This window comes from Tachysurus fulvidraco, chromosome 9 (genome assembly GCF_022655615.1).
Source record: "Tachysurus fulvidraco isolate hzauxx_2018 chromosome 9, HZAU_PFXX_2.0, whole genome shotgun sequence".
Taxonomy (NCBI): domain Eukaryota; kingdom Metazoa; phylum Chordata; class Actinopteri; order Siluriformes; family Bagridae; genus Tachysurus; species Tachysurus fulvidraco.
In genome coordinates, this window is record NC_062526.1 from 10,865,484 (window position 1) to 10,887,293 (window position 21,810).

The following is a 21,810-nucleotide window of genomic DNA, read 5'->3' on the forward strand; positions in this document are numbered from 1 at the left end:
GAACAGTGTCCTTTTTTTTTCCTGGGCTGTGAATATTTTTTCTGATTAATGTTTCATCTTGTGATGATGTCTGTTAAATTACTGTTGGTTCTGTGTAATTGTTGCCGGAACATTAAATAAAGGACAACAACATTTTGTTCTGTCTGAACTCCTGTGTACTCTGGATGTCCCGAACTAAGACCTAATATCCTATCAGACTGCAATCAGCATGGATTGGTATAGAATTGCATCAGGCATGTTTTTTCCAATGCACTTCCTTATTGTATAAGTACTTTCATCTTAAGCTTATCATAAGCTAAATGATAGTCATGGCAAATCTTTTCCAGATAAATATCAAACTGCTCCTGTGTTTAGATAGCAATCATTTCATAATCTGTTGCTTTTTCTTTTAGTATTATTTGATTATTTTATATTTTTTCTAGAGTATCTAGAGTTTCCATTAGTTGCATTACTGATACATGTTATTGATTCTGAGACTTCTATTGCAGATGTAATAGTAGGGAAAAAGCACAAAGACGTAACTCGGAGGTCCCAAAGATATGTCTGCTACTTAAACAGGATTTAGAAGCATAATCATTTTCAGTAATAGTCAGTGTTCCTTAGAGGCAAGGTGCAACATGTTGACATCTAAAGAATGTACACGTAGGAGGAATACAATCACAGAGAGATTTTACTGATTACTGGTTTTATTGAACTATTTATTGTTGCGTAAATGTAAATTGATTCGTAGCCAGGGTTGCTCAATAGAAACAAAGAACAGGAACCACAATGATTAAGAGGACAGGTCACGTGCATGTGTAAAAGCACCTCATTTAAAGACTAACTGTTATGTCGTTTCACCTGAAGACTTTTTATAACTTTCTATTCTCATAGGGAACAGTGGAGATTGCAGGCTACTGTTTTAAAACCATTTACATTTTGTCACATTAATATGCAAAGCAGCAAGCTATTCATGACTATACAAAAGATTTTACAAAATAATGAACCCACTCTTTTTAAGAGACATTTATATTTACTCGTTTGGCAGACGCCTTTATCCAGGGCTACATACAAAAGTGTTTTGAAGCCTTTATCAATAAATACATCAACACTGGTTCATTAGGTCACAGAATATGGATACCATCCAATCTAAATCTCTGTTGGGAGGAACTATAGCACATAAAAATGTGCGCGTGCATGTGTGTGTATGTGTGTGTGAGACATCAGAAGGTACAATGCAGTATCAGCTACTAGTATTCCTGAGCAAAGGGGAAAATGATTCAAACCTTAGTGGATTCTGGGTATTTCATGGACACTAGGGGATATCATTTTTACACAACATACAGTGGTGCATTATGGGAGTAAATGAATGTCACAATTATGTTTTCCACGTAAAAATACAACTTGAAAAAGTCTACTATGGACATTAAAATAAAAAAAAAGTAAAAACTGTATGTATAAAAAAGAAAACTTTTTAAAAACCAAAAACAACAACAACAACAACAATAACAAAAAAAAAAAACATGTAAATGCACAAAGCTCCATGCAATAGTAAGAACTTTATTATTTTTATTTAAAAAAAAAATTCTCTAACCAAAATGTCTTATATAGTAAGTGTTTGGTAAAAAGCATCATTTTTTTTTTTTACATAAACATGCCACAGTCTCTTACCATGTGCTGTGATGTGACCCAGGCTGAAAAAGTTAGTTGTGTTTATGTTGGAAGATGAAGGTGGGTTGACTCTTGCTAAATCTTACTGTTTATAAAAGTGTATTTTCTTATGAAAAAATATTTATTGAACGATTTGCTGTTATATGTTTAAAAGATCTTTGAATATTGCTGGGCAAAAAAACTTCTTATAAACTATAAATCTTCTTCTTTCGGCTTTTCCCTTCTGGGGTCACCACAGCGAATCATCTCTCTCCACCTAACCCAATCTCTATATCCTCATTAATTACATCCATATACCTCCTCTTTGGCCTTCCTCTTTGCCTCCTGCCTGGCAGCTCCATGTCCAACATTCTCCTACCAATATACTCACTCTCCCTCCTCTGAACTTGTCCAAACCATCTTAATCTGGCTTCCCTAACTTTGTCCCCCAAACGTCCAACATGAGCTGTCCCTCTGATGTACTCTTTCCTAATCCTGTCCAATCTTGTCACTCCCAAAGAGAACCTCAACATCTTCAGCTCGGCTACCTCTAGCTCTGTCTCCTGTCTCTTCTTCAGTGACACTGTCTCTAAACCATACAGCATGGCCGGTCTCACCACTGTCCTGTACACCTTCCCCTTATAAATAGTGCACATAAACATTTACACAAAGCTCTGGATAAAATGCATCTATGAATATATGTGTTTTTACATTATAGCAGCGACACAGAAGAAAATATTTAATTTGTTGTTATTGTGCAACACAAAAAAACTTTACGACTTTGAAGACTGTAAGCTCCGCCCACTTGGCACAACATCAGGGCATGTATAGACGAAGCAAGGCCAGTTTTCATACACAATGGTAATTCAAAGTGCATTGCGTAAAAGAAAGTAAAATAATCATAAAACAGTCATCACGACAATAAAAAATTTTTAAAACTTTTTAAAATGATTTAAAAATGTATTTCAATTACAATTAAAACAATTAAATAGAGGAAAGGGGGAGCACGTTTGCTTCACACCTCCAGGGTTGGGGGTTTGATTCCCACCTCCGCCTTGTTTTGAGGGAGTTTGCATGTTCTCCCCGTGCCTCGGGGGTTTCCTCCGGGTACTCTGGTTTCCTGAGATAGGCACAGGCTCCCCGTGACCCAAGAAGTTCGGATAAGTGGTAGAAAATGAATGAATGAATGAATGAATGAATGAATGAATGAAATAGAGGAAAGAATTTTACATATTGTGCAATCTGTTTATACTGTAGATGAAAACTTTCCTGATATATCAGTGTGTCATGTGTCTCCTTAAAAGCATAACAATTTTCTTTACAATACATATTTATAGTATTTTTGAGCTCATATATGAAATAATTTTATAAAATAAGCAGAAAAATGGCAGAACATATGTTGTTTTATAAAAGCACTGAAATTTCCTTGATTTAACAATTACAAAATTAAAATTCCAACATCTGAATATATTTCAATTCCAGCATCATCCAAAGGCCAGATTCTGAATATGTTGCACTGGAATGTATAAACATTTAACTCTAAGGGTTATTAAGCATTTATAAACTTTTGTTTTTGCTGTTTTGAGTCTAAAATCCTGGTCAGTAAGGCCTTCCTGAGATCTTTTTGCCTGGATGTTTGGGGTTGTTGTATTACTGAAATATTTCATGAGGTGTTAAGTCCCAGTGTCGCTGGAGCAATACAGCTGGATACTGTGATGCTCGCACCTTCGTACTTCACTGTGGTTGTGTTCTTGACATCAGTGGTTTCTTCCTCTCTTCTTTCTCCAAACATGACAAACTGGGGGAGTTAGGACAATTCTAAAGGCCCACACACTTTTGGTCCCTGTAGGCTTGTATGTTTGGTGCAAAATGGGTGTGGTAGGGGGCCCAGTCTCATTTTCTTTCATAAGGCCCAAAATTGCTAGCGGTGCCCCTGGTTATGTTTCCATGAATATTGCAAGTAAATTCAACTCAAATATAACACACACATATCTATCTATCTATCAACTTAGCACTTGTGCATGGAAAGTTTTCAATCTGATATTTAACTTTTTATGTATCCAACTTAAAACACACACACACACACACACACACACACACTTATACACAGACAGACAGACAGACAGACAGATAACCTAGATGCAGTAATGTATGAAAAGTACACATGCCTCCACACTCATAGTAGTCATTAAACTAAATAACAAATTTGATTATATATAGCCACTCACTGGTATTTGATTAGTATGCATATAGATTGAATTAAGCCTTATTACAATAAATAAATGGAAACTCTAGAAAACATTTTTTTAAAGTAAGAATATCAACAATCAAATAGAAATGATTCATTTTATTGAGTTTATACCTATTGTTCACGTCTTGCCTTAAAACTGCAGCCCTGACAAAAGACCCAGGAGACATCATTTTGCAGTAAATGCACCTTTATTTTATGCAAAGGACACTAAAAATCTTTACAAAAGGTATTGCAGAAACATTTGTGCAGTGAACATTTTCAAACTAAAATGGAATATTCTTTTCAAATCAATGTTGCACCTACCATGATGTGGGGATTGTCTGGTTCAGCAGCAAATATCATGAAATAATCAAAATCATCCTTCATCACATTGGGGAAGGTGAAGTGAAATGCAGGAGACAAAAATAAAAATAAAAAATAGTACTCTGCTACGCAGTTTTAGCAAACTCCTAAAACTCATTAAACATGGATGTAATGGCACTCATAAGAGTCTCATTCATAAGGAGGGCGTCATTCATCTAAGGGACAAAAATTAAAAGGTTCAATTCTCTAGTTCGATCCCCCTTTATACTACAGACCATCAGCCTTCCTATGGCACTCCACATCAGACAAAACAGCGCAGTAGCTTCTTAAGAAACTTGTGGCACTGGAGGTCATTACTCTGGAAATCCCACCCCAAAGGAAAAAACACACACACAAGCCTTTCTTAAATCACTGCCACTGAACGTGCACATCATATACACACCGTTATATCACAACTGTGGGATGACACTCAGAGCCACATTATAAATCTGTGTGGAGGGACAAAAAAATAATAAAAATAAGGAAAAAACCTAGGTGAGAAAAGAGAAAGAACCAAAACAATTAATACTATACAAAGTATTAATACTATACAAAACTATCCTGATAATTAACATATCATTTGACATGATACAGAAATGTGTTTGGATACAAAATCTTCTTTACACAATGTATTGCTGTGTCAATACATAATACTGAGTTTTGTGTTCGCAGCGCTGAGAGCTGTTACAAACGCTGTAGAAATCTCCCTTCTTTGTTGACTTTTTCCTTTTGCCTTTTGCCCTTGAGTGTTGTAAATTAGCAGAGTGATGGCACTACAGCTGTATCTGTGAAAGCAAACAAATGGTAGGGACACATCTATCTATATGGTTATCTTTGGTCAGTGTACAGCTGAGTGAAGCAATGAGAAGGTTTGGGCTCAAAAGTCAGTAGCATGTGGAAACGGCTCAGGTCAGAGAGCTGAAAGAATTCAAGTCAGGACAAGTGGAACGTTCCACTTCAGGTTAATGAGGGACAGAAGACTCGTCCACAGCTCTGTATACTGTACATTTATAAAAGGCCATTGTTAGAAATTGGTGTACGTCTATCTATAAAAGCATACCAAGAAGGCCATAGGTGTTCACCTAAATGTTCCAGTTACTAGCCATAGTGCGAACACTCAGTATACACAATGACAGATCTTTTCCAGTTTGAATTGAAAAAGGGGGAAGAAAAAGAAATCTACAACACAAATCTAAACAGTTTAACACAACATTGAATGAAACACGATATGCCTTGTAACAAATAACAGAAACATTGTAGAAATTAACATTTCTAAATCTGAGCTTATGAATAGATATTTCACAATTTTTTCCAGAGGGCACCAAGAAAAAAAAACTTGGCACGCTTTTATACTGATCAGAGTTAATATAAATGCATGTGATATGCGGCATGTGAAGCTATATAGAAAATAAAAGCACAGATCCACAGACATTTGAGAACACATCTGAAATGTAAGTGAGGACCACTGCACTGAAATACATAAAATGTGCAGGACCTTTTTTTTTTAAATCAAGAAAAAGTGCACTTTTTTCCTTTGCCAAGTCGACTTTTTATGGCATTTTCTCACATCTGAAATGCTTCATTTTTAAACATCATGGCCAGAATTGTCAGCAACAAACAGGACATAGCCAGATGCATCATGGGTCAGGTTTCACCCATTGCCTCAGAGTTTAACTGAAGTAACACACACCGTACAGCATTTCCCACGAATGCTGAGTTTCACTTGTCAGCCCTCGAAGTCACTAGAGATAAAAGGCTGTAAACAAGTGCCTGAGGATAGCAAGTCGATCTAGTTGTGCATTCTGAGTTGGAAATTAGACGCTTGAAACAGGAAACAAGCGCTTGGGTGAAGCCTTGCAGATGTTTTGACTACTGACTGGGTTTGATCAAAGGTGGTCTCATGCTACTACGTTACAAAGCCCTTTCACACAGCAAACTCACATGTGTAAGGCAGAGAGCAGGTTCAAGTCTCACTTGTGCGATTTGTGAGCTTGCTTTTCTTTCCTGTCAGAAAAGAGGAACGAAAGCTCATTTTCACAGCTCGACGAAGAGACCCTCCACTGAAATAGTCATAGGCTGGAGGAGTGAGCGAAAGGACCAGTTCTGCTACCCTGTGGGCATTTAATTCAGAGAATGACATTTTGCCAGGTATTGAAAGGACCTCTGAAATCTAGTGGACCATTGCGTGGCACTGTAGAATGCTTAAGAGAGCATGATGCTCTTTAGAAATCAGCTCACAGCAGAGAGATTAACACATATGCAAGCATCAACATGCCTGCCTTTCTTCACATACATACAAATCCCCCGACACGCACGCACACAATCACGCCTACGACCATGACTGCACTCAACTGACAAATGATAACGTTTGGCTTAAATTTTATGAAATGTTAAGACATGGCAAATAAAGTGTTAAGATGACATCTGGCTACACAGGCTTCAATATAGTAGTGTGGCAATAAAGGTTGATCAAACACTTGCCCATGCGTAAACACTGTGGTGTTCAAGATGGCTCCTGCTAGCAGCCTGGAGGTGTTCACACACACACACACACAGAAAGCTCTGACTTTGTTCACAGCCCTACGTTCAACAGGGTTAAACAGGAGCCACAGACTTGTGAGCATGCACGTGGGCATACGGTCTTCAAAGGCTAGCAGGTGTTTTCAGTTTATTCACTTTGTGTCTAGTCAACAAAAATAGTGTCGAGGGTCGGTAGACCTGGAGGAAATGACTAGATAAACTGTTTTGAACAAGTAAGACTTTTGTTGTGTCAGAAAATATGGCAGTTTGAGAAGGCCATGCGTCAACAGCAAAAAAGAATGTCAGCAGAGGAGATGTGGTCCAGCAAGACGCCCACGGAAAGAAGTTGCGTCTTGTTCGACAGTGTTCCTAGGAGCTGGCCTGCCTCAACACGCTGCACAGTGGGAAGAATCAAAAGGTGAAAAGAGGGGAAAAGAAAGTCACACGAGTGGATCCCCTCAGCGGGAACACCACAGAGTGATCTTTATCAACACTTGTGGGCCTCCACTGGAGACATGGCGATGTAGGAGCCGTTCTTCGTAGGCTGGTTGCTGTGCGATTCGGGCGAATCGTCTGATTTGTTGCTGACTGGAGTGTAGGCCGTATCGTCTTTCGCCGTCTGCCAAAGCATACAGGAGCAGGTTTAGGGTGATTGACATGCTGCCATTATTTACTACAACATTTTCCACTTTATATCTAATTCAAATCTAATCTAGTGAAATACCTAAAAGTCTAAAACACTTCTAACGGTAATCTCAAAGTGACAGAACTATAAAAGTTGTAGCTTATGTTCAGCTAAATGCAAAAACAAAACTGAACAGGATTTGCAGAAACAAATGCACGGGAGTTAAAATTTGATTTTGTTGAAATAAATAGGTACTTAAGGTAAAATTATAAATGGCTAAATTGCAAAAAGCACCTCTTATAATTAGAGTTAAATTATGAACAGGCAAATAGAGAGCAAATGAAAGGAAAAAAGGGGGAAATATTGACTTACAGCAAAAGAATGAAAAGCTTCGGTAAAATCAATACGTTTTACTTCATTCTGAACAGGAACAAAAAAAGAGGGAGGGAGAATGTTACTGAAAATTAAAACATGGCAGCATTCTGGAAAAAAAATAAATAATACACTTTATAAATTACACACAGCAAAAAACTTGCCATATACCATATAATACTGAAGATCCTTTTTATTTCAGCTTCCCTTTTATTTTTTTGAACTAGTGCAGTGGATCATGGGTAATAGTAAAATAAACATAGGGTAAAGAGCAATTTAACTGTATTAGTAATTAAAATGTAAATGTATTAGTTAAAGAGGACATGCACTGCTGGCTAGTGCCCCATGCGGTTAAATCCTCATGCAGGTGGGTAGGAAGTGGTTAAAAAACATTAGTGCGTTATCACCTAATTACGTGGATGCCTGCCGGGTGCTGATAAGCACTGGGAAGCTTTTCTAGTTCTTAGAATTAAAATGTGCCACACCTTAATGTTTACTGTGAATAATAAACCACGACTTCCTTAAAGAGAACCTCTTTGCCATGGTTGCATTTCCTCTAGCTTAGTAACAGTGTTTGTTTATGTGCTTGGAAACCAAACAGGGGTAGATATTGTTGTGAGTGAAGATGTTTCAAGGAGCTATCAATAATTATTCTGACATGTTAAACCATTTACCACACAAACAGACGCTGTTTATCTTATTCTTATTTGCACCTCGCCTTCAATGAGTCACACACACACACTCACACACACTCACACACACTCACACACACTCACACACACACTCACACACACACTCACACACACACTCACACACACACTCACACACACACTCACACACACACTCACACACACACTCACACACACACTCACACACACACTCACACACACACTCACACACACACTCACACACACACTCACACACACACTCACACACACACTCACACACACACTCACAACCAGTGCACAACATGGTACACACAGGACTCTTGTTAAAATGTAAAGGTAACCAAAGATGCAACTAGAGATGTTTTTTTTCACCCAACCACGTTATTCAAAATATGGATATCTCCTATGCTAGTTTTGGCCTAATATTGAACACTGTTATTTGTTAGTAATTTATATAAATTCGGCATAACAACGATTCGAGCAGTTGCTCTTAGTTTGTGTTTGAAACCCAACAGACGCACTAACAGTAAGTAACAGTCCCACAGATCACACAAGCACAGAAATTAAATTTCTCATTTTAACAGTAAACAATGCTTTATAATGCTTCCTTCATGATAATGTGCTCATATAACATATTCTCTGAAGAGATTAAAAGCAGTACTATAGGAAATGCATCACAAATAGAATGAAAAACTCATCCGATAAACAACTGACACACGAAATCTAAATTTAGTAAAAGGCTTCTTGTACTTGTTGTGCTGAAAACCTTGTGATTTTCGTAACTTGAACATAATTGCTGAACAAAGTTTCTTTTTAGTTATTTTATAAACCAGCTCTTGGAGAAGACAAGCAAAAAGAGCCGTACCTTTCTTTGACGGTTCCTACACAGCAAGAAGATGAAGATGACCAGTAATAAGGCGCCCACTCCCACAATGATGACGGGGAAGTTGGACACAAACTTTATGATCAGCAGCAGAGTTTTCATTTGGGAGGCTGAGTCGTCATCGATGGTTGCCGTCTGTGAAAATATATATATATATAGATTGTAAAATAGGCAGGAACCTTGAAATGACCACGATGTCCATAGTGATAGCAAAAAAAAAAAAAAAAAAACGCTTAATTGCTTGAAAAAAAGAAAAGAAAAGAAAAAAAAAACACAAAAACTCCCATACCTCATTGACATACATAATGGGGAAGATGGTTTCGTTCAGGTGACGTGTTTGGCTGGAAAAGGGAAAATTTGACATGACTAAGGTTTCTGAACAGAATATAGGAAATTCTCCAAACTGGGAAGTTGGTACTTACGGAAAGCCAGGAACCCTCTTCATTATAATATTGAGCTGGGCTCTCTTACAGGCACGAATAGGGACCCCAGTCGTCTGAAACAGAATGCTTATGATTTATAAAGTGTTTCTAAGGTACATCCAGGTAAGAAAAATTATATTTTTGAACTAAATGTGTCACTCTATTAACATGACCTCATAACCTGACTAAGTTTATACAGACAGACCTATTTAGACCTCCATCAGACAAACCAGTCTCGTTAGTTTACCAACACACCGCAAACACATTCCTGCTTTTAGTCCTAAGTGGTCACAGGCTATATTAAATTACAAAAACATGGCAGATCTAAACAGCTGAATGGTGAATAAATAGAACAACTAATTATTCTCAAGACCGTTCTCCTGGGCCCCACACTAGCTTACCGGGTTAAGGTCGAGGTATGTTTCATGCTCTTCCTTGTTTGGATTCATCCCATCAATGGCACTGATGTACTTCTCATCAGCTTGGTAGAAATGTGGGAAGGAAACTACTATGGGTGCACCTATGGAACAAAACAGGTCAAATTATAAGAATCAGGAACTACTACTAAGAAAGTTGAATCAAATAAAATCAGAAACCTATATTAACTTTCTTCCCAAGAAATATAAAACAGCTGGTAATCAGTTACAACAGGACAGTGACCTGTCAAACTTCCATAGACAAGTAACAAAATTCCACAGTTTATTTGCTCTGTGTGACTTTGACCGCCGCCTAAATATACACTAAAACTGGTTCAATCCAACAGTGAAAATGATTCTGCAAAGCAAAGCAGATCCACTGTTCTACTTCTCCAAATGTTTCACTAGATGCATTGTTTTAACCTGATCAAGACAAGTGGAAAAACACAAGAGTCATCGTTAGAGCGGTCACATGATAAAAGTGAGCTGTCAGAAAATACTGCTATCAGCACGATGACTTATTGAGGAAGCAATAAAGATGATAGCATGCCTACGTCCCCAATCAAGCTGCAATTATTAGTCGAGTGTGGAGTCCTTGGTCCTGAATTGGAGTTACTTATTAAACGTTTGTGTACTGATTTCTGTCACAGTGCAGGACAGAGCAAACACAGACTGACAGAACAGAGATGAAGAGGCTGTTAGTGCTGGCGAGATTTAAAAAAAAAAAAAGCAGACGAACATTTTCTGAAGGCCTTGTCTTTTTTCTCCATACATAGCATAAACTCATTTTGCTTTTGGTGTAATAACATTTGTTTTTATCTTAACAGCTCTTTTACTTTAATAAATCAGTCGTGCTTTGGTTGGGGTGTTTTTCCTTTTTGCTTTCTTGAAAAATATCATAATTAGATACTAAACTGCTTTGTTTTTAACACACTAACTGCTTTTGTGAAATTTTACGTCACTTTTAGACAATCAGAGTGGTAAAAAAAAAAAAATACTAATAAAATTAAGTGTACAGCAGGACAACATGGTTTGACTGATATGATACTTGATGGGTGTCCTTGACCCGTACCTTCGCGACACACACTGACTTTAAGCACTCCTTTACTCAGGCAGTCTCCAGCAGGCACACAGAAGCCAGAGTTAGCAGGATTCTCATCTGGAGCAGCTAGGACATCGGCGGGAGGAGCAAAGCGAAATGCTGGAATTCCCTTCACCTCTGTATCAGTCACGTATCCCAGATGAATCGACCTGCACACAGGACATATGGAGGACGCTCGATTGACAAGTAATCATTTGTACACGAAAGTGCATTATCCTTTAAATACAAATATATATATTATATACACACACACACACTACTTTTTTACGCATTCCTCCACCTTTATTGTTTTCAGTCTTTTTTTACTCGGTTCACATTGCTGATAATTGAGGAGACAAGACATTTAAATTGTCTAAGGGCTTTTAAATTGTAGCTGACTAGGACAGTTTTTAGCAGAGTTTGCCACTTGTAACATACCTGCAGAGATCCGCAGCAAAGATGTAGAGCAGCTCGTCTCTGGAAAGGAAGGTGTGGAACACGCTACCGTCGGTGCCGTTAATCATGTTGCTCTGATCTGATGACCACCAGGTCATCTGTCTGCAAAAGGAGAGGCATTTATGTAAAGCATGAAGAATGTACAATAACTTGGCTGAGAAGGTTGTGCTCATGTTCATAAACATTAATTTGTGTTCTAAAAAGAAGAAATCTCTCTTTTCTAATGAACTTCAGCATGAGACTCTAAACATTCCTAAGAGTAATGAATTGTTGTTTTCCCCCCCCCACATCCAAGTTCTTTTATTTGTTTTTGCTTGGCACTTACGCAACACATGCATCAAAAGTTCAGTAAGCAAAAGTTGAAACAAGGTCATTTCATTGGGTAATCAAATATTCACATAGACCATCTAGGCCAAGGGGAATGGCATGCAAAGTACCGGGTACCTTATTCCGTTCCAGGTGTCGATCTTGCCGTAGTCCATGTAGTTCTGTGCTCCGGTGTGGAAGACAAATTCGCCTTCATGGGTTCCATTTTTCTAATTATATACAACCCGAGAAAAAAATAAAATAAAAATGATCAGACATCATGTTGTGGGAGGTGCTAGTTAGAGGTCTTATGTTTTGTCAAGAACTAGGCGATAAATGCCACAGAAGCATGAACTAAACACTATTTCCTGTTATCTTTTTTGATTGCTATTATTTAGACAAGTTTGACTTCCACAGCAAAATCTTTATGATTCTCACCTTGTACATGAGGCCAAAGTATTCATCCACTTCAGGCTTCAGGGAATGAAGTTTGCTCATCAGAGGATCCTTGAAACCCCACAGAAACTCGTGGACAGTGCGTGTCATGAACAGGTCAACACCCAGAGATTTTATCCATATAGAGATCAGTGGGCGGATGTAAAAAGAATAGGAATGCATTTCGTTCATGACAGCCTGCAGGAGAGATATTGGAAAACTGGTGTTTGGCATAGCTTTTAGACCAAGGAACACATGGTGTAATCAATTAAGTGCATCAGCCATTTGCACTAAAAATATAAACTTACGATGAATGGGATGTTGGGAGTCGTCAAGAGGTCCACCTCGGGGTCTCCGACAGACATTTCCGGAAGAAAGACAAAACTCTTGGGATTCGTGGCAAAGACCTTGGTTCCATTTTCCAAGAATGTCACATTCTCTCTTGGTCTGTATTCCCTGATTACATGATGAGAGACATTGGGTTTGTTGTTAAACCTTCTAATTATAAACATTACACTGCATCAAGGAAATAAAAAAATGACATGCTGGCAAAAGGTTGTGATGATTCCCTTTTTTTTGTGACTGCCTAATCGTCCAAGTTACATGACATCTGTCATGTTAATGGTTTCCCTTTGCTATTTTTCCCCCCTTATCCCTTTGCCTTCCTCTTTTCTGAAGCCATTTCCGGATTCTGTTTGCTGTTTCATTGTGCCATGGTCTATCTACATGGCATCAGGTCTAATTAAATGTGACGTTAAAATAAACAGACACGAGTTACGTGCTGGGTTTAAAAAATAAATTACTTGATGAAGAAAACAGGGGGGCATGAACACTTCTTGCTTGACTAACAAAGTGCATCAGTTGGATGCATGTTTACCTTACCTATATGTATAAGGTCCCATTTGTGTGACACGAGGCTTTGCCTTGCCAGCCAAGAACTCTTGAGGGTTAGTAACATTGAAGAAGAAATACTGCATGTAAACAGGGGGTGGAGGGTTTATCCAGCCAGCCAGTACTCGACTCTTCTCAGCCAGTGTGATTTCCTAAAAAGTCAATATGTAATTTAATAATTCTGTGGAAGAATCACAATTGTCATAGAACATGTGAACTTTAAGCATCTTTTGCAAAATGAAGACCTCAGAATACCTAAAACCTGTAAACCATTAGCCATGTTGACTTAACCTCTCCCAAATCCCGAACGAAGCCTGTTTACACAGTTCACTTTAGGTTAGTGATGTGCCCTAATAAATAATGCTGTTTAAAGTTCACTAGGTCTGTAGGGTTTTGGGGTGATAAGTGAACAACATCCATGTGCTGTGAGGAGGAAACTCAGGAACAGAACAGAGACAAATGCAGACAGTCACACAACATTTAGTCAGCAGAAAGCTTTGTCTTACGTCTTAAGATTAAAAAGATCTTTCTCTGTCCTGTCAGCTTTATTTATTTTTCTGCTTTATTTAATAGCAACTTCAGGGGAAAAAAAACAAACAAACAAAAACAACTTGGCTATTGAAAAGATGGTGGTTAAAACAGACAAAAAAAAATAAAAATTTGTGAAAGATTGTGTTCATTTGAAATTAGATGCACAAAAACACTCTGCATAAGAAACTGAATTATTAATCTAATGAAAAGTTATTTACCTAGTAGAAAAGAAACTTTCTAAGGAATAGTTCACATTGATTTAAACGGCACTTTAAGCCTAAAAGAAAACTGTACACTTATGATTCAATCAAGTATAAAAGAACTAGTGCAGTGTTTTTTTTTCCCCATAAGGGCATCTCAGTAATATTGTGAAACGTCTCCCTGACGTCGGTATAAAAAGGATAAAAAAAGAGCCCTTTCAGAAAGACTTACTGGTTGCATTTCCTTGTGCTGTAGGCAAAGCATGGTGTACTTGAATTTCCATTAAACATGCTCTTTCATTTACAGCAGGACACGCTTCAGTTGGCTCACACAGCTCTTTACAATAAGTCTGCTTTGATTCAGTCTTAGTGAAATGTTGAGCTAATCTTCCAACACGCCTATAAATGTTTTATTCAGGTCGATTAGGTCATATATACTATACACGTCGAATCCTCAGAATTCATCGCACCGAACCTTGTTTTGTTTCAACACTTTGCAACAGAGGTAGGAAAATTAATCACCTTAAACATATTTATTTACTGTTGAAAAGCTGAAGAGAAAATCAGATAACCTCACAGACGCAGTGTTCTGAGATTTTCAAGGAGTTTAAAATATTCCCTAAACCTACTGGCCATGCCCACAGCCTTGAAAATAAAGGTCTCAGAAATGTCCTTCAAAGCAGCACTGAACATTAAACAAAAGTGTTTTCAAAACCTTCATCTTGCACAGTGATGAATCACTTTTTTTTTGCATGTTGTTTGTGGTTGTCCGTCCCTCCCCCACTAACAAAGCTTAAAACTCACGGATAGTCTTTGGGGACATGAAATAACAAAAACAAAAAGGTTTATGTATTAATGGGAAATAATGTGGCTAGAAGTAATTTATATACATTCTACTGTTCCTTATGGATAGAAGATAAAGTAACTTGTTTTCTTTTTAAATCATATATTAAATGATATAATAAAAAGTAGTGAGCTATCTGTTAACAGGTGATCTGTTAACAGGTGTTATGCTTCATGTTTCAGGATGACGAGAAGGAAAAAAGAAATACTTCAGTGGTTTTAAGCTACTCCACATACAAGCAAAACAATTGAGCTATTACACCCATAGTTTTAGAAATATGCAGGTCCTCAGGGCTTGGAAAGTGGCTTTTGTCCTTTAAGAGCTCTTCTCTTAGAGATACCGGTTCAAACAGATGTTTAAAGGTTTAAACAGGGACAGGCGTTGTTGCAAAGATATCATCACACAAAAACTTGTTTATTCTGAGTAAGTTTGTATTGCACTGAATATATGCACAGTATTTACAACAAAAGCAAACTTTCATAACAATGATACACTCAGTTTGTTGAGTGAAATATAATTATGGCTATACATAATATACTTAGACTACAGGGCTTGGGCTATTGTGTGTGAGTGTATGTGTGTGTGTGTGTGTATATACACATATATACATATACACACACATACATGTATACATATACACACACACAACATGATATATATATATATATATATATGAATGAGAGAGAGAGAGAGAATAAGAAATTCCACCTACATGGTGGAGTTACAGAATTCCAAGTATTCCTCAAAGAGAACTCCCCCCTTTGCTGTGCTGCTTACAGACCCCTTAACCCTGAGAGCACTACACCTCCCCCAGCCATTAAAGCCAGCTACCGCCTCACCTCTCTTTACAAAAGAGAACAAAACAGCTGCTTCAAAGCTTTTAAAAACCCCACACACGGTGTGAAAGACGTCGTTTTTCAAACGTCAAGACATTCGAAATAGATGCGTAAAAAATGCACACAAAATGCAAACGCGGTGTTTCTCCGCATCGCTTCCACACGTCAGGTGGCCAGGAGAGAGCCGCTTCACTCTCTCTCACTCACACACACACACACACACACACACACACACACACACACACACACACACACACACACACGAATCTTGAGGTGAACTAATCAGCATTGTTGAAAACATAAATAAAAACATAACACGATAGTCAAACCAAGTAAACAGCAACATTCCTCCTGCACCGATAAGAGACGGTGATGTTACAATACAGGAAACTCGCCCCATTACAATCAGTGTGGTACAAAATAATGAACTAATCATACACACTTTAAACATTAAAACGGTATCGTATACAATTCCTTCAGTATTTATAACTTTTTTATACCTAGTTGCTCGTTTAAGTTAGTGAGGATGTACAAGCTTATAAACCCGGCTCTGTTTTAGCTAACGCTAAATGCTGCATTCAGACTAGCCAATAACAAGGGTTCAACGTTTAACGGTTAGATTCAACGGTTAATTCGAATAAATTTAAAGTTTAAATAAAAAAAACACACACAACAGAAAACAAAGACAAAACAAACTAAACACTTTACCTTTTTTATCCTCTCCTGAATCATTGTTTGGAAGACTTGAGCCACCATCAGGGCGATTCCCACTATGAGCAGATGAGCACACACAATCCCCGTAGCGTAAATAGCACAAGATCTTCTCATGGTGACTAAAGTTAGTTATCTAAGTAGTTCACTGAGATACGAAATGTGTTTAAATCTTAGTGAAAAAAAGATTTAGCTATATAACGGACTACTCGAGAAGTTAAGAGTGTGGTGGCTCGTGTTCAGGCGTCCGATGTGTAAGTTAGCTTTGTAGCATCAGGAAAGCACCAGAAACCCTGTGAGTGTCTAGTTAGAGTCTGATGCACAGGCGCGGATTTTATCAGCTGAAGCTAAAACGCAGAGTGTTGGAGGAGGATCTGAACAAGCCCCTGTACTATACTCAGAAGGCAGGCAGTCATGCGAAAGTCCACTGTGGGGCGGTGGGTGTGTCCGTGTTCAAACAGACCCGTGTTCACACGTATTTAAATATTTAAATTGCCATTTAAAAGGAACCACTTCACCAGGTTTCAGTCAGCAACAGAACCGTATTCCTTGTGTGTCGACAACTTGGCCAATATAACTGATTCTAATTCTGATTCATTTTCTATATATTCACTTCTGATTCTGATTCATTTTCTACATATTCATTTCTGGTTCTGATTCTATATAATTTTTTGCTATACATTTACCATCCTTGCATACAAGTAACTCTTTTTAATTCAAAAGAAGTGTAAATAATGATAACAAATGAAGTATTCATGCTTTAATTATTAAAATTTAATCCTATAATCTTATCGTAAGTTATTGCAACACTGTTTAAAATACTTCGTCTGAATAGCGGTACATGGGTGTGTTTGTGACTGATAGACCGTTATGTCTTAAATCCTGTCATGTCTCTTTAAGAAGCCGTTCACTGAACATGAATAATATCCGCCTCACAAGGCGAGCGACACTTTTCGTAAACCTTTTGTTCAAAGAACTCGCGCTTTGATTGGTTGACGTTTTCCCGGACCACCGCGATAACCCCTCCCCAGTGAAATGTGATTGGTCAGAGGAACAGGAGCGCGATGCAGAATTTGATCGACTGATTTCGGGGCGGGGCTTATTTAAAGGAAGACCACGAACGTTGCAAATCGCCCGTTCTTGTGTCATCCTGACTGAGACGCCTGCAAAGGAAAAGCAAAGTAGCGAAAATGTTTGGCCTATAAATGTGCACATTCCTTTGTCTATTAATTATTAAGCTTTAAAGTTATTTTTCTAAGTTTATAGCCTATTAAGAGACAGCTGAAACAAATAAATATATGCATTTACCTTTCAAAAGTTCTTTCTTCCACAACACACATATATTGAATTATTTTCGAATAGAATCAGTATTTTTCAGGATTGTTGAAGTAATACTGTACATAATTTAAGAGCATGTTGCTTAGGACACTTGATCTGCAGTGGAACACCTGCTCATTCTGCCAATCATGTGTAAACAACCCAATGTAAACATTCATACAAATACAGGTCAAGAGCTTCACTTAACGTTTACATCATACATAGGCATGAAGAGAAATTGTGATCTTTGTGACTTTAACTGTGGCATGTATGTTGGTGCCAAATGGTGCAGTTTGAATATTTCAGAAACTGCTGATATCCTGGGAATTTCACACACAGCAGTCTTTAGAGTTTCCACAGAACGGCAGGAAAAATACTCTGGTCAACTCGTCTGGTCGCAACAATCATACCACAGCTAAAGACGTCGAGATCACATTTTGTCCCCATTCTGATGTTTGATGTGAACATTAATTGCCACATGCATGATTTGCCACGTGATTGATTGGATAATTGCATGAATGTGTTGTATTACACGTCTTTGTAATAAGGTGGACAGTGGGTGTATACAGAAAGTATTTATTTTTCCCTAATGTTTTCCGGAACATGTTGTAAAGTGGAACAGCACTCATTTTTAGTAACTGTTGGTCGGGGTCATGGATCCGGAGTCTATCCTGGGAACACTTGACACATGGTGGGGACACACTCTTAATGGGACGCCAGTCCATTACAGGAATATCCTTAACAGACATCAGTTAAACATAATAAAGTGTACAGTCATTCAGCAAGCAGGAACAAACCACTAATTAAATGTCATGAGAAAAAAACTAAGAAGTGGTTGTCAGATAATAGTAGCCTCAAGTTGTCCTGCATTTCCTTAATTTTTTTTTACTGGCTTGAAGGTTTACATCTCAGAGAGGAAAATATCTTTCTCATGTTTTGACAGTTGCTAAAGCTGAATCAACAAAGCCTACTAGCAGCTGTCTGTCTGTTACTAATACAATCGGGTGTGGTGTAGTTAGAGCTGCATGGAGAAAAGTCAATGAAATAACAAGTCTGTATACGTTATTAATATATATTCTGTCCTGATACAGAAGCACACCTGAACTGTGCAGATTTTAAAGCCCATTTTACAGCCTAAACAAAGTAAGTAATCTTAAAAACATTTTATATATGTATTTTTTGTTATAATATTTTTGTTCATATTCATGGTTATTTGGTGCTTAACATTATATTTTACTGTGTTTGATGAACATACGTAGATACAATGGATTGTTAATCCAAAGCAGTGGTCCTCAGAATGTGGTTCAGGACCTCCAGAGATCAGTAAAGCATAACCAGGACATCCCTGATTTAATATAGTTGTAGCCATGGAGATCACATTCTATTATTATATTTATTATTCAGTGCTTATAGCATAAATCGACCGGGTTTAATTCATACTTCATTAAGTTAAACAGGTTGCCTATAATAATTAAAGTTTGAACTTAAAGCTTGGGGCAAGATCCCAGGTCCAATAAACTGCCACTGTTGGGCCCCTGAGCAAGGCCCTTAACTTTCAATTGCTCAGTTGTATAAAAATGAGAATGTAACTGGATAAGGGCTCTGGATAAGGAATAAAAAAGCAATATGACAAGAAAATAGAAAAAATATTTTGGTACCCATTCACATTGATGTTCATGATATAAATCTGCTCTGAGGGGTTCTCTAATAGGGCTTTGTGGAAACTGGATCCTTTTCTCGAAGTGAATGACTATTATTTAAAGACTGAAGAGCATAATAATTATGCAGTTAAACAATAAAGAGATTCATGTTATATTAGGATATATGGCCTGTCCAAATATCACACAATCATAATTAATTTTTTTCACTGAAAAGATTCTGCCACTTTAATAACATGGTTTGGAAACATAAAAGAATTTTGCAGACTTCAAGAAGGTCAATCCAGTGCAGTATGAAACTGAAATAGTTAACCATAAAAACACTGTTTGATTTGATGTAAGAAACTCTAAATAATCAAAACTAGTTATTACAATCCCCCAATATTTATACCATAAGAAACAAATATATGTAGATGTAATTTATTTTGTAATGTTATTGGTGTTCCAAATCGATTGTGAATATGACATAAAAAATGCACAAGAATTGCCTCGTAACACCAAGTATGATTCAGCAGTTGGTTTGACTAAGAGAGCAGAGGTAGCTTTGAAAATAAAGAGCTTTATCTTAGCAGACTGTTTTGCATCAGTGGTAGATAGATGTCTGATTTGTATCTTGGATTACTCTGCTGTCTCGTATGTGAACATTCTGAGGTGACGTGAAGCTTTGATGGAAAAGGAAGATAGACAAGCAAAAGAAATTATGTAATGATACTGCAGATATAACTAAGTTGATCCAGTTTATTTATTTATTTTTCATTTAATTAGAAAGCATTTACACTTCAACCACCCAATGTTCAAATCCACACCCATGATGGTGCCAAACTGTACTTTTTTTTACAAAGAAGATCCATTTTATAGCTTACACATTTTTCCCAATTTTTTAATACAATTTCTAAACAGTATTTGTTTATTGATCTTGTATTGATGCATCATAAAATGTAAGGTAATCATTTCATACTACAGATATAGTAGATGTAGCCTTGATTGTACAGCCACAGAGACAAGGAAAAGTACCGTTACCTCTGAGTTTGTACAACATAAGGCCCACTATTTGTAAAACTATGCATGGAGTAAATCTAATACAAGTCCTAAAGTTCTTGAGATTTCTTGAAACATCTCTTCTTGAAACATCTCTTGAGATTTGGTCTTGGCTTGTGCCTGTTGGGGAAAATTAGTTTGTCCAATTTATTGCAAGAGAATGATTTTTAGCAGTCATGTTTCTATTATAGTTAGTAGAAAGCTAAATCTTAATACTAAAATTAAAACTTTGTCACATTGACAAAAGACACATTGTCTTTTTCTTTCCTAGAATACTTCCTCTCAGTAACCTCATTAGCAGTTCACTGAATGCAAGCCCTGTTTGTTTTCCACCAAAAGGTATGAGTTTGTAAACACAGATTTTTTTTGGTCTGTACTTTTTGTTCCCATGTAATCATCATCCTCTGTTTGCCACCAAATCTTTTTTTTTTTTCCACACATACATCACAGAGCCAAACAGGCAAATGCGTAACACATCCGCTTTCCAGGTCAAAAAGAATAATCCATGTCCTTTTGCATGCTAGTAAGTACATACTACTGATTTAGAGATATTTTGCTCCTTTGATCTTGCTCCATAATACCATACCATTTCTTTTCTTCTTATTTTTCCACATCACACTGTAAAATATATCTACAATTTGTAAGATATATGAGGACATATTGCTGATGGTGATGCTATTTGTCCTCAGTCCATAAGAAACAGCAGAGAATTGTCTTTTTGAATCAGTACAAGGATCCTTTTCATTAGAAAGAAAACACATGTGGACAGTCTGCTGATTTATACGGCTATTATTTGTTATGCAGGTCCTTAAAATGTCTTCTGTTTTCTCCAACTGTTTGTTCTGATAATCAAATTAATAAATTAAATATACATTTACTAAAGCAACTAATTATAGAATCATTAATAAGATTACTATCAACAAAGGACCTCCATAAATTCAGGAGTTTGTTTCAAAGATGTCAAGTGAGAAAATAAAAGGGCTTAACCAAAATAGAAGGATCTGGTCAAACTGGTCTGACAACAAGCAAAGCATTAGACAGAATGGAAATTTATTCTGCTTTGACCATTAGTTTGCCTAAATATACACTCTGTGCCCATGTTAATAGGACACACAACCTGTCAGGTGGCAGCAGCACAATGTATAAAATCACACAGATACAGGTCAAGAGCTTCAGTTAGCATTCACATTAAACATCAGAATGAGAAAAATCTGATCTCTATGACTGTAACTGTGGTACGGTTGTTGGTACCAGATGAACTGAATTGAGTATTTAATAAACTGCTGATCTCATGGTATTTTCACATACAGTCTCCAAAGTTTACACAGAATGGTACAGTACATAACACAAAAAACATCTTCAATGTTATCTTGTCAAT

General features: G+C 37.2%; 1 protein-coding gene across 2 annotated transcripts; it reads right to left on the reverse strand.

Annotated features, from left to right (window-relative positions):
- Positions 1 to 4,049: 4,049 nt before the first annotated feature.
- Positions 4,050 to 16,990, reverse strand: scarb2a (scavenger receptor class B, member 2a). Of its 2 annotated transcripts, XM_027138368.2 has the most exons (13): positions 16,417 to 16,990; positions 13,289 to 13,449; positions 12,715 to 12,862; positions 12,410 to 12,604; positions 12,110 to 12,201; positions 11,648 to 11,767; positions 11,201 to 11,379; positions 10,114 to 10,232; positions 9,713 to 9,786; positions 9,580 to 9,631; positions 9,273 to 9,425; positions 7,740 to 7,787; positions 4,050 to 7,361 (listed from the first exon to the last, which is right to left on the reverse strand). In XM_027138368.2, the coding sequence occupies exons 1-13, from the start codon at positions 16,534 to 16,536 to the stop codon at positions 7,230 to 7,232; spliced, it is 1,593 nt and encodes a 530-aa protein (XP_026994169.1). In that variant the 5' UTR covers positions 16,537 to 16,990; the 3' UTR covers positions 4,050 to 7,229. The 2 variants fall into 2 exon arrangements, with proteins under 2 accessions (XP_026994169.1, XP_026994170.1); XM_027138369.2 differs by lacking the exon at positions 7,740 to 7,787.
- Between the last annotated feature and the right edge of the window lie 4,820 nt (positions 16,991 to 21,810).

Bases quoted from the DNA above. Each gene is read 5' to 3' on its own strand.
- scarb2a (XM_027138368.2), bottom strand. From the start codon at position 16,536: ATGAGAAGATCTTGTGCTATTTACGCTACGGGGATTGTGTGTGCTCAT. The intron at 12,863-13,288 runs GTAAGGTAAACA...TCATGTAATCAG, and splicing joins ATGGGACCTTATACATATAG to GGAATACAGACCAAGAGAGA. The intron at 12,605-12,714 runs GTAAGTTTATAT...TCTCTCCTGCAG, and splicing joins CTCCCAACATCCCATTCATC to GCTGTCATGAACGAAATGCA.